This window comes from Mastomys coucha, unplaced genomic scaffold (genome assembly GCF_008632895.1).
Source record: "Mastomys coucha isolate ucsf_1 unplaced genomic scaffold, UCSF_Mcou_1 pScaffold3, whole genome shotgun sequence".
NCBI lineage: Eukaryota > Metazoa > Chordata > Mammalia > Rodentia > Muridae > Mastomys > Mastomys coucha.
This window is the reverse complement of record NW_022196909.1, coordinates 5,810,122-5,831,261: the sequence shown is the minus strand read 5'-3', so window position 1 is coordinate 5,831,261 and position 21,140 is coordinate 5,810,122. Positions and strand designations below refer to the sequence as shown.

Below are 21,140 nucleotides of genomic sequence, written 5' to 3'. Positions count from 1 at the left end.
AAAAACAAATATGTCACAAATTAAATATATTTTGAGTCACTAAATAACCAAATACAATAGGTTTGTTTTCTTACCACTATTTTCATCTGCAGTTCCATCTAACTGAGGTATAGAGAGATTGGCAAAAAGCAAACTATTATCAGTCCACTCCATTTCCTCTTCTGAGGACGAGTCATCTTCTTCAGCAGAACTTCTCTGGGCATTTCTGCACAGTGACCTAGAGGGCATTACAACTCATTGGTGAGTGCAGTCAACTAGACAACTGTGCATCTGGGGCTGGAGAGCTGGCTTAGGGTTAGACACGCTGGGCTCTAGGCTTAGTCCCAGCACCCACAGGGTGGCTCACAACTGTCTGGATCTCCAGGTTCAGGGCATCTACTACTCTCTTCTGATTCTGTAGGCAATACATGCATGTGATGTACAGATACATGTGCAGGCAAACACTCAGACACATCAAATAAAAGTACATAAGCTCTTAAGAGAAAAAGGTGCATATTACATACAAACTTTCTGGCTTAACTATGACAGTAAAAGTAGAAAGATATAAAAGGAGCATTTTTAAAAAGAAAGAGAGGCTTATTTTGCTTTATTAACACGCACTGCTGCAGGATCTGCAAAAAGTTACCATGAACAGGATGTATGATCTCATTCATGTGACAGAGAGGGCACCATAATTATTTTTTCTTTTTCTTTTTGGTCAAGATAGGGTTTCCCTGGCTCTTTGGGAACTCACTATGCAGACCAAGGTGGCCTCAAACTCATAGAGATCCATCTCATTCTGCCTCCTGAGTGCTAGGATTAAAGGCCTGAGCTACCACTGCCCAGCATCTAATTCTTACATGATAGCCACAACATCTTGGATTATTATCCTATCTAGTCAAGCCCTTGCTCACATTCTCCCCTCAACCTATTTGTAGATAGGATATACACAAATGTAACAGAGGAGAATTAGGTGACTTCTAAAAATGTAGCATCATAATATATTTTAAAGTATTCTTACAGGGATCACTAAACTGTGAAATGAAAATCAAAAAAGGTGAGATGGGCTTCCAAATCTCAAGAGGTTTCTCAAGAGGGAGTAGCGGTGGCCTAGGAGCTAGAAGACAGTACTGTAACTGAGCTGCAAGGGCACTCAAAGTTTTAGATGAACTGAGGTTAGATTCTCTAAGTTCGAGCCCATATTTATGTTAGTCTGATACTTTCACTCCCACCTAGATGCTGCTCAAAGTCTTTCTTTCCATACCCAACTGTCCCCTCTGGCCTCAGTTACTTGAAAATATCTCTTTATTATACACAGAACAGCTTCCCCTTTAAGCCTTTTACAATCACAATTTGTCAGAAAAATCACTGTTATGTGCTGGAAGAAACATTACATCAGACATCATCTAATGACTTTAATCAAATTTGCTATCTGATGTAAAAATCTTAATTTAATAAATGATACAATCTTTGTTTTCATATTCTCTGCATCAGGAGCTTGCTGTCTCACAGGATAACCCTCCTACTACCGACTCTCTTAGCAGCTAGTTGCATTTTGATATAACAGTCACATGAATACTTTCAATTTCCATGCAGTATTCATGCTTTATTCTCTGTCACATAAGGAATGGGTCAGTGCCACTTTCTACATGTTAATCTTCAACATATCCATGTTGATCACTTCTCCCTTAGTTACTAATTAGACCGAACAGTCTCTATTCAAGTGTTCACCCTTCTCCTCACTCTTCCTTTCCTGTCTTTTTAAACGGTAATGCACATGGCAAAGCAGAACATTAATAGACATTTAACACATTTCCTTCTGTGTTTCCATTCCTCAGTTTCTCTCTAATAAGGATGGAGGCAGACTCAAACTACTCAAGCTCTGCGAGGCTGCTCAGCTACCCACAATGCCATTTGTGATGGCTAATCTTGGTTGCCAACCTGACCAGGAATCCACTGAAAAACATGCCTATCTCTGGGCCATCTTGAGAAGGTTTCCTGATTATATGAAGCAGGAATTCCTACCCTAAGTGTGGGCAACACTGTCTGGTGGCAGCCTAGACATGGAAGAGAACTTGCTTTTGCCTGCTTGCCCTCACTGTTTCTGGCATGTCCGTCCAATGTAGAGTGTCCAGGAAGCCTGCTGGCATTCAACAACATAACGGGGCTGCCGAGACATCAGCCCCATAGACCGAGTGCCGACCAGAAGACAGCCAGCGCTGTCTCACAGCCTGTGAGCCAGTCCAATGGCTCCCCTTAATACACACTACACTATACACTATAAACATAAACATACGTCCCTGCTATCATTTCTACTCCTCTAGAGAACCCTGGCTAATACTTCAGCTCTGCTTTTTTCTTTCTTTTGAGACACAGGGTCTATTTTGTAGCTCTATCTGGCCTGGAACTTACTGGGTAAACCAGGATAGCCCTTTACTCACAGAGACCCATACATTTACCTTTGCCTCATGAGTGCAGGGATTAAACGCGTGCACCATCACACATGGTCCTTACTGACTGATCTTAAACCAGAACAACAGTGCTTGCTTCGGAGACTTTGTTTTGAGATAGTTTCTCACTTGGTAGCCTTGGCTGGTATTACAGGCATGTGTCACCCAGCCTGCTATTTGCTTCTGTTTACTGTGCAATTAACTGATCAGATATGAGAGTCAGTTATTTTTAAGTGGACTCTGCACAGGCCTACTTAGCTCTGTTAACAGTTACTTTCAGGAATTACACTTTCCGAGTTCTGTGATAAGGAGGAGCTTCAGTCTTACCTCTTTATCCTTACACACGTTGGATTGTATATAAAACACATGGTTTCTAGATTTTTGTTTTTGTTTAAAAGATGTATTTATTTATTTTATGTGAGTACACTGTAGCTGTCTTCAGACACACCAGAAAAGGGCATCGGATCTCATTACAGATGGTTGTGAGCCACCATGTGGGTGCTGGGAATTGAACTCAGGACCTCTGGAAGAGCAGTCAGTGCTGAGCCAGCCCCCAAAATGTATAGTCCAAGCTGGCCTTGAACTCGTGATCTTTCTGCCTCTGCCTCCTTCAGTAAATCCTATCTGTACAAGCCACAACAACTGACTGGTTTTGTTGTTGTTGGTTTTTTTTTTTTTTTAATGTAGCAGAACATGGTATTTCTTGGAATATTAAATATATGCTACATGAAAAAAGTAATTATTTAAAGGGAATTTCGAAAGTCAATTTAGTTCACAGGGTATTTTACAGTATGAATAATAACAATAACTTCTTACTGAAGTTCAGCAGTGACAAAAGGTATGTGTTAGAGTAACAAATAACTTTTAAGAGAAATCACCTCTTTTTGGCACAATGTTCTTCAATATCACTGTCCCATCTCTGGGACATCACCATACTAAGCTCCATCTCCTCCTTCTCAATCTGTGGTGCGTTCTCTTCATCGTCACTATTTTGGGGGTTCTGAGATTCTCCAAAGGAGTGACATGGTAATGGCATCCTATTCTTTTCTCCTTGATATCCATCACTCTCCAAACCAGCAAGAAGATGGACCAGCGACTCATCAGGACTGCTGTCCACTATAAAACAAGCAAATCAATCACCAAAAATAGCATAAGGTTTCTAAATGCTCGAGCAATTGAGACCAATCCCAAAACAGTGCAATGGATGCCGACACATACTACAAGAATATAGTTGGTTCAAAGGCTCAAGTGTTAATGCTGTGGCTCTCTTCAAAATGAGTGCCTTCGAATATCTGAGTGACAAGAATTTAGTGACTTTATTTAAAAGAAGATTTTCAGATTTCATCTCTCATCATGAGAATTTCTGAAGCAGGACTCAGGGATTGGTGCTTTTAAAGAATTTTCCAGGCTTACTTAGGTATGGAGAGCACTAAGGAAAATATGGTCATAAGTGTTCAAGATGAAATATATTCAAAGCAATGATAATTAATGTAAAAAATATTCATGTAAACCTCTTATTTTTTACTTCAACTATATTCACAGTATAGTCGAATAAAATCTAGTTGAGAACAGTTAAAACAGTTAATAGTTTGATTTTTATGAAGCCATACTATATGTGCTAAGGTCCTTACAAAGTCACAGTATCAAGTATTGACAAGGCTGTGATGAAACTGGGATCTTAATTTACTACTGCTCAGGTTATAAAATCTCCTTAGTTGATGGCATACATCTAAAATCCCTGTAATCTTCAAAGTGTCTTTTAATATGCTAAATCTGACAGGATGGGAACTGACAACCAGAAAGAAAAAGGCAAGACCAGAGTTGACCCTCAGTGCCATCCTCCAATCTGCAGGGTAGTCTGAGTAACTCATGGCTGACTTAACCACACTGGCCAATCAGTTATGCCCACAGAATGAAATATCCACAGACCATTTTCTTTCATTTGTAGTTCCCAGATTTTATATAGACAAATAAAATCTAAAATCTCATTCTCTCTTTCACACACACACACACACACACACACACACAAAATTTGAAAGTAGAAGTAAAACTGTTCAAACCAGTGGCTCTCAACCTTCCTAATGCTACAACCCTTTTATACAGTTCCTCAGGCTGTGACCCCAACCTTTTTGCTGCTTCATAGCTGTAACTTTGCTACTGTTATGAATTGTAATGTAAATATCTGTATTTTAGGTGACCCCTGTAAGAGGGTCATTTCAACCTCAAAGGGGTCATGTCTCACAGGTGGAGAACCGCTGGTCTAAATGGACTTACAGGAGAGAAGGTGAGGTGAGAAAAAGGGATTACCAAGAATGAGGAGGATATATTCAGTGTATAATATATACACTTCAGAAAGTTTAAGGAAACAAACAAGCAACAACAACAACAACAACAACAACAACACACACACACACACACACACACACACACAGGAGAAGTATATTCCTGGAGGATGGCACAGACTCGGGGGCTCTGTGCATCTTCTCCTATCCCTTGACTTACTGATTCTGGCTGTTATTGGTAACCTTTGTAAGAGCTTTTAACTAAGTCAGTAATAAGTCTGCTTGCCCTAGTTCAGTGATCTGCTCAATCACATTTATTGAGCCTGGGGAAGGGGTAGGGAGCCCTCACTGTGGAATCTGATATAGTCTCCAGGTTGATGAGGGTTAGAACTGAATTGAACTAGAGAACATCAAGGAGATATCCACTCTAAAACTGACTGCTTGCCTGGGTGTGTGGAAATGCCTGGATACCTATGCTCTATCTTGACTGCTTGCCTGGGTGTGTGGAAATGCCTGGATACCTATGCTCTATCTTGACTGCTTGCCTGGGTGTGTGGAATGCCTGGAAACCTATGCTCTATGCTGACTGTTGTGGTGAGGAAGACAGGAGAAACTGAGTTTATTTTCCACTATATCCACACTACATAACCCATTAATTCCACTACTACATGTATATGCAAGAAAACTGAAAGCATTTTGATGGTTTTCCACCTTTTGCTTCTACTATTTGAGTCAGCATATGAACTGATGGTTTCATTCTGTCATGTCGATAGATTCACATCGCTTCACTACATTTGTTACCTTTCCTCCCAGTGCCTCCCCAAATCAACTGGCACACCTGCTCTCGTGACATACATATTTTTTCCTCATTTATGTTTCTGTGTGTGATATGGGCAAAATGTGTGTGCAGGTGTCTGTGTACGTGCAAGGAGAGGTCTAAGGTTGATGCGGGGAATCTCCCAACAGCATTTCTTTCCCACATTAGCTTCTGTGAAAATACCTTTCCAATGAAGTTATTTACATAATGGATTGAAACCAAGAATATATAAAAAATCCCAACATACAATATAAAACCTTAAAGGAGAAACAAGGAAGCAGCATAGCCCTGATGACATAGTGCCTAAGTGGTTTACGCTGGAGTGCACCAAGGGGGAGAGCAATGCTTAGAAACACTGTCAGAACACTGCGAGGACGCCTCCTACCGCACAGAAGCATCCACTGTCAGAGCACTGCGAGGACGCCTCCTACCGCACAGAAGCATCCACTGTCAGAGCACTGCGAGGACGCCTCCTACCGCACAGAAGCATCCACTGTCAGAGCACTGCGAGGACGCCTCCTACCGCACAGAAGCATCCACTGTTCTATTATTATGCTTCATCTGGATGCTGTTTTAAAATGAGTGTGTGTGGTTCCTGGAGGGTGGCTCAGCAGTTAATGTACACTCAGGGCGCAAGTGTAAGACCAGGGTTTCGTTCTCCAGGAACCCTCATAAATAAATACTGGAGGGCAGAGTGGCCCACCTCTAGTTCTTGCCCTGGAGGTGGAGAAGGGGACTCCACATCAGGCTGGCTACCAAGATGAACCAGATCATTGAGCTGTGGGTTTGAGGGACTCTACCTCAGTGAGTAAGGTTGAAGAACAATTAAGGATGTTCTGACATTGTTCTGGGGCCTCCAGATGCATGGACACACATCCCTGCTTATCCTCACACATCTTAGACCATGTACAACTGTATGCATACTACACACATAGAAAGTAGAAAAATAAAACAAAATAAATTTGTTTTTCCCCTAAAGCAACATGCTTTCACCCAATATAGTTCAAGAAAAAAATGTTCTTTCACAGCTGTTTATTTTTTAAGGAAAAACAAGGAGAAAACAGAACTACTTGATCTATTGTGATACATAATTTTTACACTCAGCATTTACTAAATGTGAAATGTTCACTTCTTCAAATCAAAGGGAAAAAAAAAAACCCAAAAACTTACTTTGATTAAAACATGACACATTTAAGGTAATGTTGTTACTTACTGAAAACTGGTGTCTCACTCAGTCTTTGAGTCAAAGGCTGAAAAGTCTGACTATTTTCTATGAGGTTAACAATTGCTTCTTCATTAATAAGTGCTTCTTCTACTTTATGTTTAGTATTACCTTAAGACGACAAAGAAAAGAAGAGAATTAAGGCAATGCCTTGGCTCTAAAAACTTATCAGATTACACAATATAGAAGTTGTACAAATTATAGACTCTTACCGTTTAAATTTACCTTAACATTTTGAAACATTACTGATATATACTAACTAAAAATGCAGTACAAATGTAATAAAAAAGCCCATAGAATATCATTATCAATCACATGTATTTTAAAAAAGTAGAAATAAAAAAGCAAGCTGGACATTGTAAGATACATCTTTAATCCCAGCAGAGGGGTGGCATATGCAGGCAGATCTCCTTGAGTTCAGGACCAGCCTGGTCTACTCAGTGAGTTCCGGTCTAGCTAGACCTATACAGTGAAACTTTCTCAACAACAGAAACAAACAAAAGGCAAAGCAACATGAATTTTTAGGTCACCAAATACTTACAAACTCTTCTGCATTTTTATTATACCCATACAGTTATAGTATTATGATAAAAATCAGTATTGAGACACACAATGTGTGAGTGTGTGTGTGTGTGTGTATTCTTGTTGTACTTTTCTAATAAGATCTCCTGTAGTCCCATCTGGGCCCTAACTTGACATGATCTTAACTTTTGATACGTCTGCTTCCATTCCTAAGTGCTGGGAATATAGACAGATATAACCACTCTCAGATCTTGAACAATAAAGTTTTTTATTCTCTGTGGTTCAAAAACAAGTAAATTCCTTTTTACATTAATTGTATATTTTTCAAAAGCTTCCCATTTGTTATTTAAAAATAGTTTCTTTCAACATGTAATAGAGAGTTTAAAGCCCAGAAAGAATCAATAATTTTGAGAACACAGACAAAATGAACCCCATATTAGAATCGAGTAAGGGGGAGAATGAGGCTAAGAAGCATATATTAAAGGGAGAGGAGGGGAGGGAGGAAAGGGAGGAGCCTGACTACACAAAGCCACCAGCTAACTGCGAGTATCACAGCTAACTGCGAGTGTCACAGCTAACTGGAAAAATAGTTTTTGCTTAGACATTTAAACAGACTTGACACTTAAATGCTTTTCAGTTATTAGAGAGTTAAATAGGAAAAATATTTTTATATAAAATATACTACAAAATAGCAGATTATTTAATAGATTATTTAATAGACAGAGTATTTAATCAAAACAAACAATCGAAACCCAGAAAATAGCTTTCTAAAATAAGCATTTGGTTAAAACCAAATCCTGGTAGTCTGAAACCGCTGATGTTTCAGATAATTCAAACAATTACAATGATCAAAGTAGTTATGGGAAAAGCATAAATACACAGTACCAAAGGGTGAAAGGGGAATGGATACAGGTAAAAATGGATAATGTCTTAGGGGAAAATGGTATAAAAACAGACTCAAAAGCAGAGCAGACAAAAGCCAGAGCAGAGTTAAGTAGCTACCTCACAAGGGAAGCCTGTTCACACAATGCCAGCACCTGGAGGGGCTGGGTGGTTTACCTGTGAAACTCAAAAGAGACAGATGATCCCAATTTAATACAAGTTCTCAGGGGAAGTTGAAACCTTATGACTTGTTTAATGAGGAAAGGATGGCTCGTTTTCACTGATACATTAAAATTCTAAGAGAACTATTAGAAAAATAAATAAACAAATGTTCAAAGAAATCATAATTCACCATATTAAAAGAATAAAAAGAAGACTTAATTCCAGACCAGCCAGGTCTACATAGAAAGTGCTAGGCTAGCCCAGGCTGAAAACAAAAATTTAAAAAACACAAACAACCTTAAAAAAAAAAAGAGGAAGAGGAAAAGGTGGAAGAAAAAGAAAAAGAAAAGGTAGAAGATGAGGAAGAGGAGACAAGAAAGGAAAAAGGAAAGAAAAACAGAAGCATTAGGTTTGAAGACCCTGATCATCAATATTTTTATTCTGTATCACTCTTGATGTTGTGGCAGACCATTAAGATATGAGGGAAAGGGGCTACGAGAGATGGTTCAGCAGTTAAAGAACTGGCTACTCTTTCAGAAGATTCAGCATTTACTCCTAGCATCCACATGGCAGCTGAAAACACTGTACAAGCCCACTTCCAAGTGGTCTGAAGTCCTCTTCTGGCCTTCATGGGCACTGCATACATGTGCAAGCAAATCACCCATAGACATAAACGGAAATGACATTTTTTTTAAGGATCTGAGAGGCAAAATGGGCTTGAAAAAGGAGAAGTACTTTGCAGGCAGTGACTGAATACACCAATCTATAAAAAAAAGAAATTATCAATAAAAGCCCAAATAGAGTTCTTCACAGAAAAATAACAATGAGACCTTAAAGTTAGTATTGGAAGCTTTTTTACATGATCAAGAGCAGACAATTCTCTATATGAAGACGCGAAGAGCTATTCTGACAAAGTCTTATAAAGGACAACTGAAATGGTATGAAGTGATCATAGGGACACATGATGGTAGAGAACCTAGGAGTAACAATACTATTTAATAAATATATTTGCACAACTACTCACTGAGTTCCATACACGTATGACATAATTAGGTCTTTCTTTTTCATATAAGAATTAGAGAGCTTAGTGGAAAAAATTATTTATCAACTTGACACAGCCCAGAGTTAACTGACGGAGTCCCAACTGGGGAATTGCCTTGATCTGGGTGGACCAGGAGCATGCTTGTGAAACATTTTTTTTTGATCACACCATCCACTGTGGGTGGTGCTACTCCTAGAAGCTAAACAAAGACCTGGGAGTAGGCCAGGAAGCAGTGTTCCTCTGTGGACTCCTGCTTCAGCTCCGGCTTCCAGGATCCTGCCTTGAGTTCCTGCCCAGACACTGACCCTGAGAGTGGAGAGCTGCTGTGAAGGGCCGGGCGATGCTGGGTTTGTGGAGGATGGTGGAAGCATTTAGAACTTCAGGATGGAAAAGGCACTGAGCGCTGAGACTTAATGAGCTACGATAAGCTTAGAAGGTAAAACATGTGCAGAGAAATGAAGACAGACATTGTGAGACAAGGCTTTTGAAGTTTCAGAGGAAAATTAGGAGTCCCCCCTAAAAATCTACTGAGGCCATTTGTGTGATATATTTTAATTAAGAATCCGTAGAAGTGTAAGACCTCAACCCTATACAAAGAATTATGGGCAACTGGGAAAAGCTGGGAGCAAGGGAGGTGATGGCCTTCCCTAGCAAAGAGTCCACCAATTGGTTGTTCAGTACCAAATGGTCAACCATGAAAACACACATACATTATACAGACTGAAAAGGCTGTACTTAAAAATATGCATATATACATGCAGTAACAATTAGTGAAAAAACCAGAGGTCATGAATTTGAAGAAGTGTGGTCAGGGGCTTACTGGGAGGCTTGGAGGGAGGAAGGAGAAGGGACAAATGTTATAATTATGATGTCACAAACACACAAAAGAATCAGTGCAAGGAAAACTTGTGCTTTACTGGAGCAGTGGATGCTGCTTAGCTGTGGCTGAAAAATCATCTCTGATAAATAAGTGATCAGCATCACTGGGATGAATCTCCTAGGAAGTGTTTTCTTAGGTCAGCACATAGAAGTTGTGGAGGTGGTGGAGAAATACTGTGTATCAAGCTGGCACCTAAAACTTATCTCTATCTGGTACTGGTTTTGAAGCCTTAAGCATCCTTCACATGGTAATATGCATGTCAGATGCAAGGTTGAAGAGGACACAGAGCAGCTGGGGTCTAGCACTGTGTGGCAGATTTGTAATCTCTGGAGAGGCCAAGAGTAGCCACTGATGATGGTGCAGTGGAGGTCCTAGCATGCCAGAAATGCCAGGACCAAGGCATTTGCCACCAAGATGACAACAGGTGTGAAGTGGAGCCAACACAAGTCTCTGAGACATGTCCCATGTGCCAGGGATGGCAGAGAAAAAGAAGTGGAACTATCCAACTCTTTGGAATCCAGAAGATCATGAGTAGATAGCAGGGTTTGGGCACTGAGCTTTTCACATTATTGGATTTTAGTTTTGATTTGACTGGTAGCTATGCCATAGTTACTCCCTCTTTGTATACAAAGACTTATAGAGTGCTGTTGTTCTTATATTGCCCCTAGCTAAGACACTGTGGTAGCTAGAATGAGATGGTCCCTATCTCTGGCATTTGAATACTTTGTCCATAGTTGGTGGGTCTCTTTTGGGAAATGTGATGTGTTGAATGAGAATGGCTCTAGTCAGCTCCTGGGTTTGGATATTTGGTTCTCTGTTAGCTAAGAAGGATTACGGGTTGTTGGAAGAGGTATCTCCCTAGAGGTGGGCTTTGATGCTCCAATGCACTCTCCACTCCGTTAATCCTCCCTCCCTTTCTCTCTCTCTCTCTTTCTCAGTGCCTCATTCTTGTAGATCTGCAAGTGTGTACCATGCCTGCCTGCCACATGCTCCCTGTTATGATGGTTACAGGCTCACTCTCTGAAACAGTAAGCCCCCAATAAATTGCTTCATCTACAAGCTGCCTTGGGTATGGCATCTTAACACAGCAAAAGAAAAGTAACTAAGACAGAAAGCTTAGAAGGCAGAATCTTGTTGGAGTGTGTCACTTCAGGGTATGGTTTAAGAGGTGATGATTCTCCACCAATGCTCCAGGCAACATGCATGCCTGCTGCTACACTGTCCAGCCATGATGGTGATGGTCTCCTATCCCTCTGGAACTGTAAGCGCAAACACTTTCTTCTCCAAGTTGCTTTGGAGTTTTATAACAGCAATAGAGAAAAGGAATACAGACAACTCAGGATTTTAAAAGAGAATCTGGCTGTTTAAATTGTTGGAATTTTTTAAAAGACTGTGGGGCTTTTAAAAGTTAGATTATGTTAAATTATGATAATATAAGATCTGGTACATAAACCAGAAAATGTTATGGCAAAAAGTGATAGGTTTATGTGTCTAGTTGAAAGGGTTATTTGTCTCCTAATGAGCGTCAATGTCAATACAATTTACAGTGATCTGAGGGCATATCAAGTGGGAACTGCCTGGATCAAACTGGCCTGGGGTATGTCTGAGAGACACTTTGTCCATTGCTTATTGCTGTAGGAAGGTCCACCCCATCGTGGGCAGTGCCACCTGTGGGCAGGTGGTCTTCTGCTGTGTAGGGATGGCAGCTGAGGAGGCAAGCCGGTGAGCAGCTCTCCGCCACGGTACTTGCCTCTACTCCTGCTTGAGTACCTGTCCTCACTGTCCTCAGTGATGGATGTAACCTGGGAACATGAGATGAGGTAAACCTGTCCTTCTCCGAGTTGCTTTTGGTCTTATGACAGCTTATGGTATTTATGACAGCAGCATAAAACAAAGTAGAACATACACCTAAGCCTTAGAATAACTACTTTAGAAACTTTTCTTACAACAGGATAGAGAGGCATTCATACACCAAGTTCAAAACCTAAGCCATTAGAAGACCATGGCATTAAAATTGAATACATGCAAAATACTAAAGAACCAAAAACATAAGGAAGAAATAAGATGGATAAGATAAGCTTAGAAGAGGGATTTGTCTACAGAATAAGTTTTGACAGGGAGAAATAAAAAAAAAAAGTTTTTTATCTACAAAATATCAGGAAGAGCCCAGACATGAGAGATGGTACTGCAGTTAAGGCCTTGATGCTCTTGCAGAGTTCACATCCCAGCAACAATATCAGGAAGTTCCCAACCTCCTGGTAACTTCAGCTTGCGGGATCAGATTCCCTATTCTGGTCTCTGCAGATACCTGTACATACTCTCAAACACACACATACACAATCTTTAAAAAAGATTTCCTAATGGGAAATGGCCTTTAGTTGCTTCAATTTCCTGATAGTCAGAAAATGAAGATTTAAATAAGAAAATTCCACTTTGAAGAAGCACAGTAGCATACATTGTTTGTATTTCCTTTCACTCTATTAATCGGCACCTTCACTGGGATCCAAGTCCTCCTAAGCACAGCACATCTGAAACAAGGAGACTAGCCGACAGAACCTTCACTACAGCCTTACCTAGCAACTGTGCACAGCATAGTTTGGCATGCATCCTATCAACCAACTAGTCACTTGTGTTCTGTAGAAAAAAACTTTGCACCAAGCCACTAAGAGGGCAGATGCAGCCCTGGGCAAAAGTGAAAAAAAAGATCTGATACTTGTAGAGCGGCCAATAAGTATTAAAGTCAAGCAGCCAGCAGCTAAAATGAATAATCAATGATGAATTACAAAGTGAAGATGTTGACGTAAAAAGATGACAATCACTATTATTAATGAGGGAAATAAAAATTAAGCCTCAGTAAGATAGCATTTCATATACTCTAGAACAATTAAAGACATAATATCAAGTGTTAAATAAAAACACTAAATCATAAGAAGCCTTACACAATGCTGGTAGTAACATAAAACAGAGTGCCCACTGTGGAAGCAACTTGGCACTTCATTAAAAAACCAAACACAAATTTACCAAATGCTCTACAAATTCCACACTCTGGTGTCTACTGAAAAGAAATGAAAACATACTTAGTTAAGCATTACTTTATAGGTAAGCTTATTTTGCAATTAGTTTATTTGCTACTATCTCCAGTATTTTAAAATTTTCACATCACATTTAGTTTAAATTTCATATTTTATTGTTCACTTGAACATTATTTTTAATTACCCAAAAGTGAAAGCAACTCAAACATCTACCAATTGATAAGTGGATTAACAAACATAACAATTGGTAATAAAAGGGAATGAAATGTTGATGATTACCACAGCATAAGTCCTGAAAGTATTTGCTAAGTGATAGAAGAAAAAAAAACAATATTGTATGATTTTATTTATACGACATATCAAGATATGTAGACAGTCAACAATCTAAAAAACAGGTTGCTCGGGAACTGGAGCTGGGAATGGCTAAGATTGTAGGTCTGATGGATATTTTCTAAAATTAGATTACAGAGTAATTATGTACTTAAAATGAGTGAATTTCTGCTATACAAATTATTTCTCAATTAGCTGTTAAAAATGCATTTTTGAATGTAAATGTTAGTCCATTAATTTATGCCAATAGTGGCATCATTTGTATACAATTTGAAACATTAAGCAACAGTACATACTGTGGACATACATATATAAAAAAATCATCACAAAATTTTACATCATAACAGTTCATAGAAACTTTACTATATTGTTTATGTTTAGACATTTAGAAAGGGTCAAAGAACAGGAAATAATTTTTGCTACATCCATATTTATTTCTGAGGAGAAAAACAACAAGGAAACAGCCAAATACTAACTTAAGTGTCCAATATAATGTTTGTTTTAGTATTTTTTGTTTAATTTAGAAGATAACCAGATAATCTCACCTTTGCTCGAATCTGTGTCTTTGTGGACTTCTATCATATTGGCTGGGGAACATGGAGGCATTTCAGGAGACAGAGTCTCAGAGTGCAGTGTTAACTCAGCAGAGAACTCTTGGGATGCATTGCTGTAGTCCACAGATCCTGATAATGTTCTGCTTCATTAAAACAGAACTTTTATAACAAAACATTTAACACAGTAGTGAATTTAGCTCTGAGATCTCTAACAAATAACCACTTACACTGAGAAATCATTCTGTTTGAGAACTTCTTGAAGTCTCTTCTGAAATTTTTTTTCACTTTCTGTCGCTGGTACAAATCTGCAATCTTTAAATTGAAAAGGTACATTAGATAGGAAGTGGACGAAATAATTTTCCTTTCTCCTTAAAAGAGCTTTGAAAACCACAGCAATTTATCTTTCTCCTGACCCATATCCCACTATCTAAATATAGTCATAATATAGAAATGGAGGTTATTAAACAATGAAATTAAGGACTTATCACCACTTCAAGTTTAAGTTCTATCATTATAACCTAAAACAAAATAGAATAACAACAACAACAACAAACTATTGCTCTGTATTTATAAGTAATCATGTACCCTGAAATTAGAAAATTCCTCCTTTATAAAATACAATTCTATTTTAAAGAGCAAAGAAAGATACACTTCAATTTTATCAATACAATTTTGGCACTCTAGATATTACAGTACAATTTAAATTTCTCATTGGGCTTCAGTAGAGACTTATTGTATTTGTTTTTTCTGAGCTGTCCTTTAACACTTTTAATTTTATGTTTAAAATTTTGTTGTATCCATGGTATTATGAGCCCTCAAATTCTTTCAGAGTACAACATTTAATTATGAAGGAACATTTTCCTCAGCTGCACACGATGACCAAGGATTCAGAACAGTGAGGACAGTGTTTCATGGCCAACACTTTCAAAGCAGAGCAAATGAAAAGGTGTTTCTGAGTGGGGATCCATGGTTTTCAGGACCTTATTTGGAAAAAGAAGACAAGAATATACTTGTCACAAAGGCAAGTCACATAAGAAACAAGAACCCAGAGACAGAGGGATGACTGTAGGAAAGTGATATTTTGGAGGTAATTATAAAGATGTACCGGTTGTACAGCAATGACCACAGGAGACTTACATAGAAGGATTAATGGTGGTGTGAGACCCAGCATCTAGTGCTATTTCCCATTAGCAGTATTTACTGACAGCACTGAGCAATGAGGCTTTTACCTTGTGATTCAGGCTGGCTAATTTGAGAGCTTTCATTCCTGTTTCTTCTCCGCTGTTTCTCATCTTCCCAGATGGCCTGCAGCCCAGGGTTTCCACCAATTTGAGCTGCAATCACAATACTACAAGGGTCAAAGTGAAAAATTCTTCCCTGTAAACTGCTTAAACTTTAATAAGTAGCTGTGTGGGGGGTAGTTTGCCGTGCATCCTTGACTGGCCTGGACCCAATAGAGATCTGCCTGCCTGCTCTGTCTTCTCAGTGCTGGGATTAAAGGCATGTACTATCATGCCTAATGATGTTATCTTTACAGAAAAACGCGGTGCGTGCTATAATGAACAAATTATTTCAATTCCAAGTTTATCATGGTGCTTCCTTTTTAATTTTTTTGATGAAAACACACACACACCAAGTAAGTAAAATTTAAACACTGATGAGAAATGAGTATAAACATCTCCCCATGGCATATAACCTGCTGCAGATAAACAATTAAAAGGCAGAGTATGTAAAATTATTTTGTACTAGCTAATTTTATTTAGTGCCACCTATTTCTACTTCCTATTTAGGAAAACATAGTAGTGTAAATGGAAATACAAATGAGCAATATAAATGCCTATTGTGATTAAATATGAAAAGTTCTCTGCAGAGTGGCTTACTGACACCTTGGCCCCAGGCTGAGGGCTATACGGAAGAAGTGAATGGACGTGTAGGCACCGAGGTAAGCAGCAAATGAAGCCATTCACTGTAGAGCTGAATGGACTGTTGGGGGAGCGGTGCTGCAGCACGTGAGGGGTACTGCGGCACGTGGGGGTGCTGTAGTATATGAGGGGTGCTGTGGCACGTGAGGGGTGCTGTAGTGTGTGAGGGGTGCTGTGGCATATGAGAGGTGCTGCGGCATGTGAGGGGTGCTGTGGCATGTGAGCGGTGCTGCAGTGAGGGGTGCTGCGGCACGTGAGGGGTGCTGCAGCACGTGAGGGGTGCTGTAGTATGTGTGCGGTGCTGCGGCACGTGAGGGGTGCTGCGGCACGTGAGGGGTGCTGCGGCACGTGAGGGGTGCTGTAGTATGTGAGCGGTGCTGCGGCACGTGAGGGGTGCTGTGGCATGTGAGGGGTGCTGTAGTATGTGAGGGGTGCTGCGGCACGTGAGGGGTGCTGTGGCACGTGAGGGGTGCTGCGCCATGTGAGCGGTGCTGCGGCACGTGAGGGGTGCTGTGGCATGTGAGGGGTGCTGTAGTATGTGAGCGGTGGTGCGGCACGTGAGGGGTGCTGTAGTATGTGAGGGGTGCTGCGGGCATGTGAGGGGTGCTGCGGCACGTGAGGGGTGCTGTGGCACGTGAGGGGTGCTGTGGCACGTGAGGGGTGCTGCGGCATGTGGGGGTGCTGCAGCATGTGAGGGGTGCTGCGGCATGTGAGCGGTGCTGTGGCATGTGAAGGGTGCTGCGGCATGTGGGGGTGCTGCAGCATGTGAGGGGTGCTGTAGTATGTGAGCGGTGCTGTAGTATGTGAGCGGTGCTGCGGGCATGTGAGGGGTGCTGCGGCACGTGAGCGGTGCTGTGGCATGTGAGGGGTGCTGTAGTATGTGAGGGGTGCTGTGGCATGTGAGGGGTGGTACGGCACGTGAGGGGTGCTGTAGTATGTGTGCGGTGCTGCGGGCATGTGAGGGGTGCTGCGGCACGTGAGCGGTGCTGCGGCACGTGAGGGGTGCTGTGGCATGTGAGGGGTGCTGTAGTATGTGAGGGGTGGTACGGCACGTGAGGGGTGCTGTAGTATGTGAGGGGTGCTGTAGTATGTGAGGGGTGCTGCGGGCATGTGAGGGGTGCTGCGGCACGTGAGCGGTGCTGCGGCACGTGAGCGGTGCTGCGGCACGTGAGGGGTGCTGTAGTATGTGAGCGGTGGTGCGGCACGTGAGGGGTGCTGTGGCATGTGAGGGGTGCTGTAGTATGTGAGGGGTGCTGTAGTATGTGAGGGGTGCTGTGGCACGTGAGGGGTGCTGTAGTATGTGAGGGGTGCTGCGGCACGTGAGCGGTGGTGCGGCACGTGAGGGGTGCTGTGGCACGTGAGGGGTGCTGCGGCATGTGAGGGGTGCTGCGGCATGTGAAGGGTGCTGCATCTTGTCTTGCTCCCTTTCTATTGCTTCCGTGAAGGAGGCAGACAATGTTGTTCATTCTGCCATGACATCCTGTCTTTCCATAGGCCTGGAAATGATGGAGCCAGATGACCAGGGGTTGAAAATCCCTGAAACTCAACAACCCAACAACTCCTTCTGTATGTTACTTCTCTAGGACCACCTCTGTTCTGCTGTCTCATTACATTTTACGAGTAAAAATGCATATTAAGAATAATCATGTGCATACCCTCAATGTCCAGCCTATTTAAGATGTCAGCAGCTACAGCATCCACTTCTAATTCACATGTACTCAAAGGTTCAACACCTTCCAACAATAAAGAACTGTAAAGAAAGAATAGCAATAAATAGTTATTGTACAAACTTCCCAAGTTGTTCTTGTTGCTGGGATCTGAGATTTTTCTTATGCAGGAATTCACGCTTTGGTACTAATGAGAAAACTTGATAATATTAAATGAATTCATGATTATTCATGATATGTGTATGAAATAGCAACCGAACAAGAAAAATTATAATAACCTACAGATACCATTTAAATTGGATACCATTTACTATCCATATATTCAGAATCATATTTTATATGTGAGGAATATTTAATATTTATCATGTGGATCTGGCTAAAACATGGTTAAGACAACATAAGAATTCACTAAAATTCATAAAAATTTAAAATAAGCTGCCTACAGGCATTTTTCCTGTAATCACACATGGTTTTTAGATAAGGGGAGGTGAGCATACTGACAGGTGGGCAAGCAACATCTGCCTTCTTGTCCTCAGCCACTGCTGAGCTGGAGGCACCAACGCTCTTCCCACTGAAGGGGAGTTCCAGCTGGCACTAGTGAGAACTGTCCCTTCTGATGAGAACTACAGGTGGTTCTCACTGGCACACTTTGACCTGAAAACACTGCTTAGTCCCTGCAAAGGCACTGAAAGGAAAAGTGAAGACGCCATGTAACTGTCCACCCCTCCAAGAATGCAGAGAAACCTAGTGCGGATCCGAGTCTTCCGTTGCAAACTTTGTATCTCATGCCTGAGACACATTAAATGAAAATCTAAGATCAGAAACTTTGCTTGTAATAGAGGATACAGATTTTAGTAATTCTTTATTGAATTTTTTAAAAAAGGTTTTAAGGAGAAAATTAAGAAAGTTTGATTATTCTATCACCTTTCCTAAAGAGAGTTTGGTGGAGGGTTAGTGGAAGGCATCCAGCTCGATGGAAGAAAGCCTGCTGCGATGGATGCCTGAGGTCTGGCTCAGATCTTTTACAGTCCCCTCACCACCATCAAACAGAACAAAGAAGTTAATTTGTTAAATCACAGACACACAAAAAATCTTTGCGCATTTCTAAAGAAGTACGTAGTAAGCTAACCTATTACAACATATCCATTTCCCTTTCAGAAAAAATAATTCCCAAAGTAGGTTGGCCTCCCTGTCCATATAAATGAACCAAATCCAGTCATCATGAATTAAGTGCTACATAGAAGAGCTAAGAGTTAACAACTTTCTTCTTACACTAACTTACAATATAATTGAAAAAATTATATTGACAAATATAGGAGTTATGGCAAAAATGAACATTACTAAGAGTGGTACATTAGGGGAAAATACTTAGCAACACTGAAAAACTATAATCTCACAGTAGAAAAAATATTTGTTTCTTCTCAAGACAGGGTCTCTCTAAATAGCCCTGCCTGTCCTGGAATTCATGGGGCAGACCAGGAGGGCCTCAGATTCACAGAGATCTGCCTGTCTCTGCCCTCCAAGTGCTGGGATTCAATGCCCACCACCATGTGTTGTGGCCGTTTATTTAAGACAGCATCCAGCTAAACATACAGCCCAGGCTGGCCTGGAACGTGGGGTACAGGTGTGCATCACCATACCTAGAAAACATAAATTTGCAACTATTTTTTGTCTTTATTACAAAACTATTTCAGAAATTCAATGCAATACTTCTAGAAAGAATCTTTTCAAAATAAATTATTTTCAGTAGAAGAAAATGATAAAAAGTTTTAGGCTATTAAGTAAATGCAGAAAATTCATTTTGGTTAGTAAAGTTAGATAAAGTTACAAGGGAACTTACAGAATTGTTCCTAAGACAACTCCTAACAACTGAATACAAGAGATCAACTAACTAGAATCACAGAAGACAGAATTTAAACACTTATACTCTAAAAATAGCTACAGGTTGGTTCAGCTTGCCCTACAAGTGTGGGCGGCAGCCTGAGTTCTTTGAAGCCAAACGCATGCAAAAGTAGAAGCTCACTCCTTAAGCCATCCTCTGATCACAACACCCATTCTATCTCCTGAGCCTACAAATACCCCCTCCAATCTCCCTCTCTCCCATCTCCCTCTCTCCCATCTCTCTCTCTCTCATATCCCTCTCTCCCATCTCTCTCTCTCCCCCCTCTCTCTTTCACACACACACACACACACACACACACACACACACACGGATAGACAGTAGACCACCTGTACTCAGACTGCTGTTGCTTTATCACTGTAACAAATGACTCTGAGAACCACGGCACCTGATCACTTCCACTTAGAACACAAAACAAAGTAGAACAGCTGACTTGGCACTCCTGTCTTCTTACAACTTTGTTATTTGTTATGGCCTTTGAAATGACATTTATAAAGGGATATCAAATAATTCACTGTATTTTTTAAAAGGCATCCAGAAGAACATGCTAGAACTAGGGAGAGAAATGAAACAAACCAATTCTACTGGTTTATGAGAAAACTTCTGGCTTATGTTTTATTTGCATTTAAATGAAATCACAGATTTTTCAGATTATATAAACATTGGGGGAAACAAGAGGCTCTAAAACAAACAAAAGCATATGAAGCTAGCACAAGGCAGTGGTATACACCTGCAATCTCAGCATGATGGAGGAGGATGCAGGAGGATTGCTACAAGTTTGAGTATACAAGTTGAGTAGTGAATTCCAGGTTAGCTAGCCACGAATACACTGTGAGACTAACTATACATACATACGTACATACATACATACATACATACATACGCATTAAAGAAAAGATGCCCAGTCATCTGTGTTTACCTGAGTTCATAATTGCACTGAGTATAACTTTACTAGTTTGTCTAGTTATATTTCCCCGTAGTTTAGTTTGCAGAACTTTAAAAAGAAAAAGACTTCTTAACAAACATTCTAAAATTCAGTTTCTGTTACAGCAAAATTCCAATTTTCATCGTAATCAGTGCATCTTTATACTTGAGTGGCCTAACAAGAAAGAAGATTGCTGGGCAAGGCTTCACACTGTTGTTAATGAGCAGAGTTCAGCGATAGTGCTTACCCTCAGGACTTAAAAACCTTTGAAAATCACTCAGAAAGGACAGCACAGTAATACAGCTATTTTTACACAGAAGCTGCAACCACAAGTGACCAAGACTACGTCTCACACAGGTGGCCATATTTCTGACCTAACCTACTGTGATTAGTGGCACTTACATCACACTGGTGGCCACATTTCTGACCTAACCTACTGTGATTAGTGGCACTTGCAGGCAGGTGGTCCTGGGGTGTATAAAACAAGCTGAGGAAACCAGGCAGAGCAAAGCAGTAGGCAGTGTGCCCCTGTGCCTCTGCCTCAGCTCCTACAGCCCTGGGCAGTGTGCCCC

General features: G+C 40.7%; 1 protein-coding gene across 6 annotated transcripts in view; it reads right to left on the bottom strand.

Moving 5' to 3' along the window:
• Nucleotides 1–21,140, bottom strand: part of Rev3l (REV3 like, DNA directed polymerase zeta catalytic subunit) — a 147,230-nt gene that overhangs the window by 56,576 nt on the left and 69,514 nt on the right. For 4 of the 6 annotated variants that reach the window (XR_004112322.1, XM_031347764.1, XM_031347769.1 and 1 more), the window contains 7 exons: nt 17,732–17,826; nt 15,384–15,488; nt 14,382–14,466; nt 14,146–14,297; nt 6,742–6,861; nt 3,308–3,545; nt 75–217 (listed from right to left, as the gene is read on the bottom strand). Coding sequence is in view for 5 of the 6 variants with exons in the window: in XM_031347764.1 (XP_031203624.1) it covers nt 75–217; nt 3,308–3,545; nt 6,742–6,861; nt 14,146–14,297; nt 14,382–14,466; nt 15,384–15,488; nt 17,732–17,826 (938 nt within the window). In the remaining variant the exon portion in view is untranslated. The remainder of the gene's footprint in view (nt 1–74; nt 218–3,307; nt 3,546–6,741; nt 6,862–14,145; nt 14,298–14,381; nt 14,467–15,383; nt 15,489–17,731; nt 17,827–21,140) is intronic. The other 2 variants (XM_031347765.1, XM_031347768.1) reach the window with 1 other exon arrangement.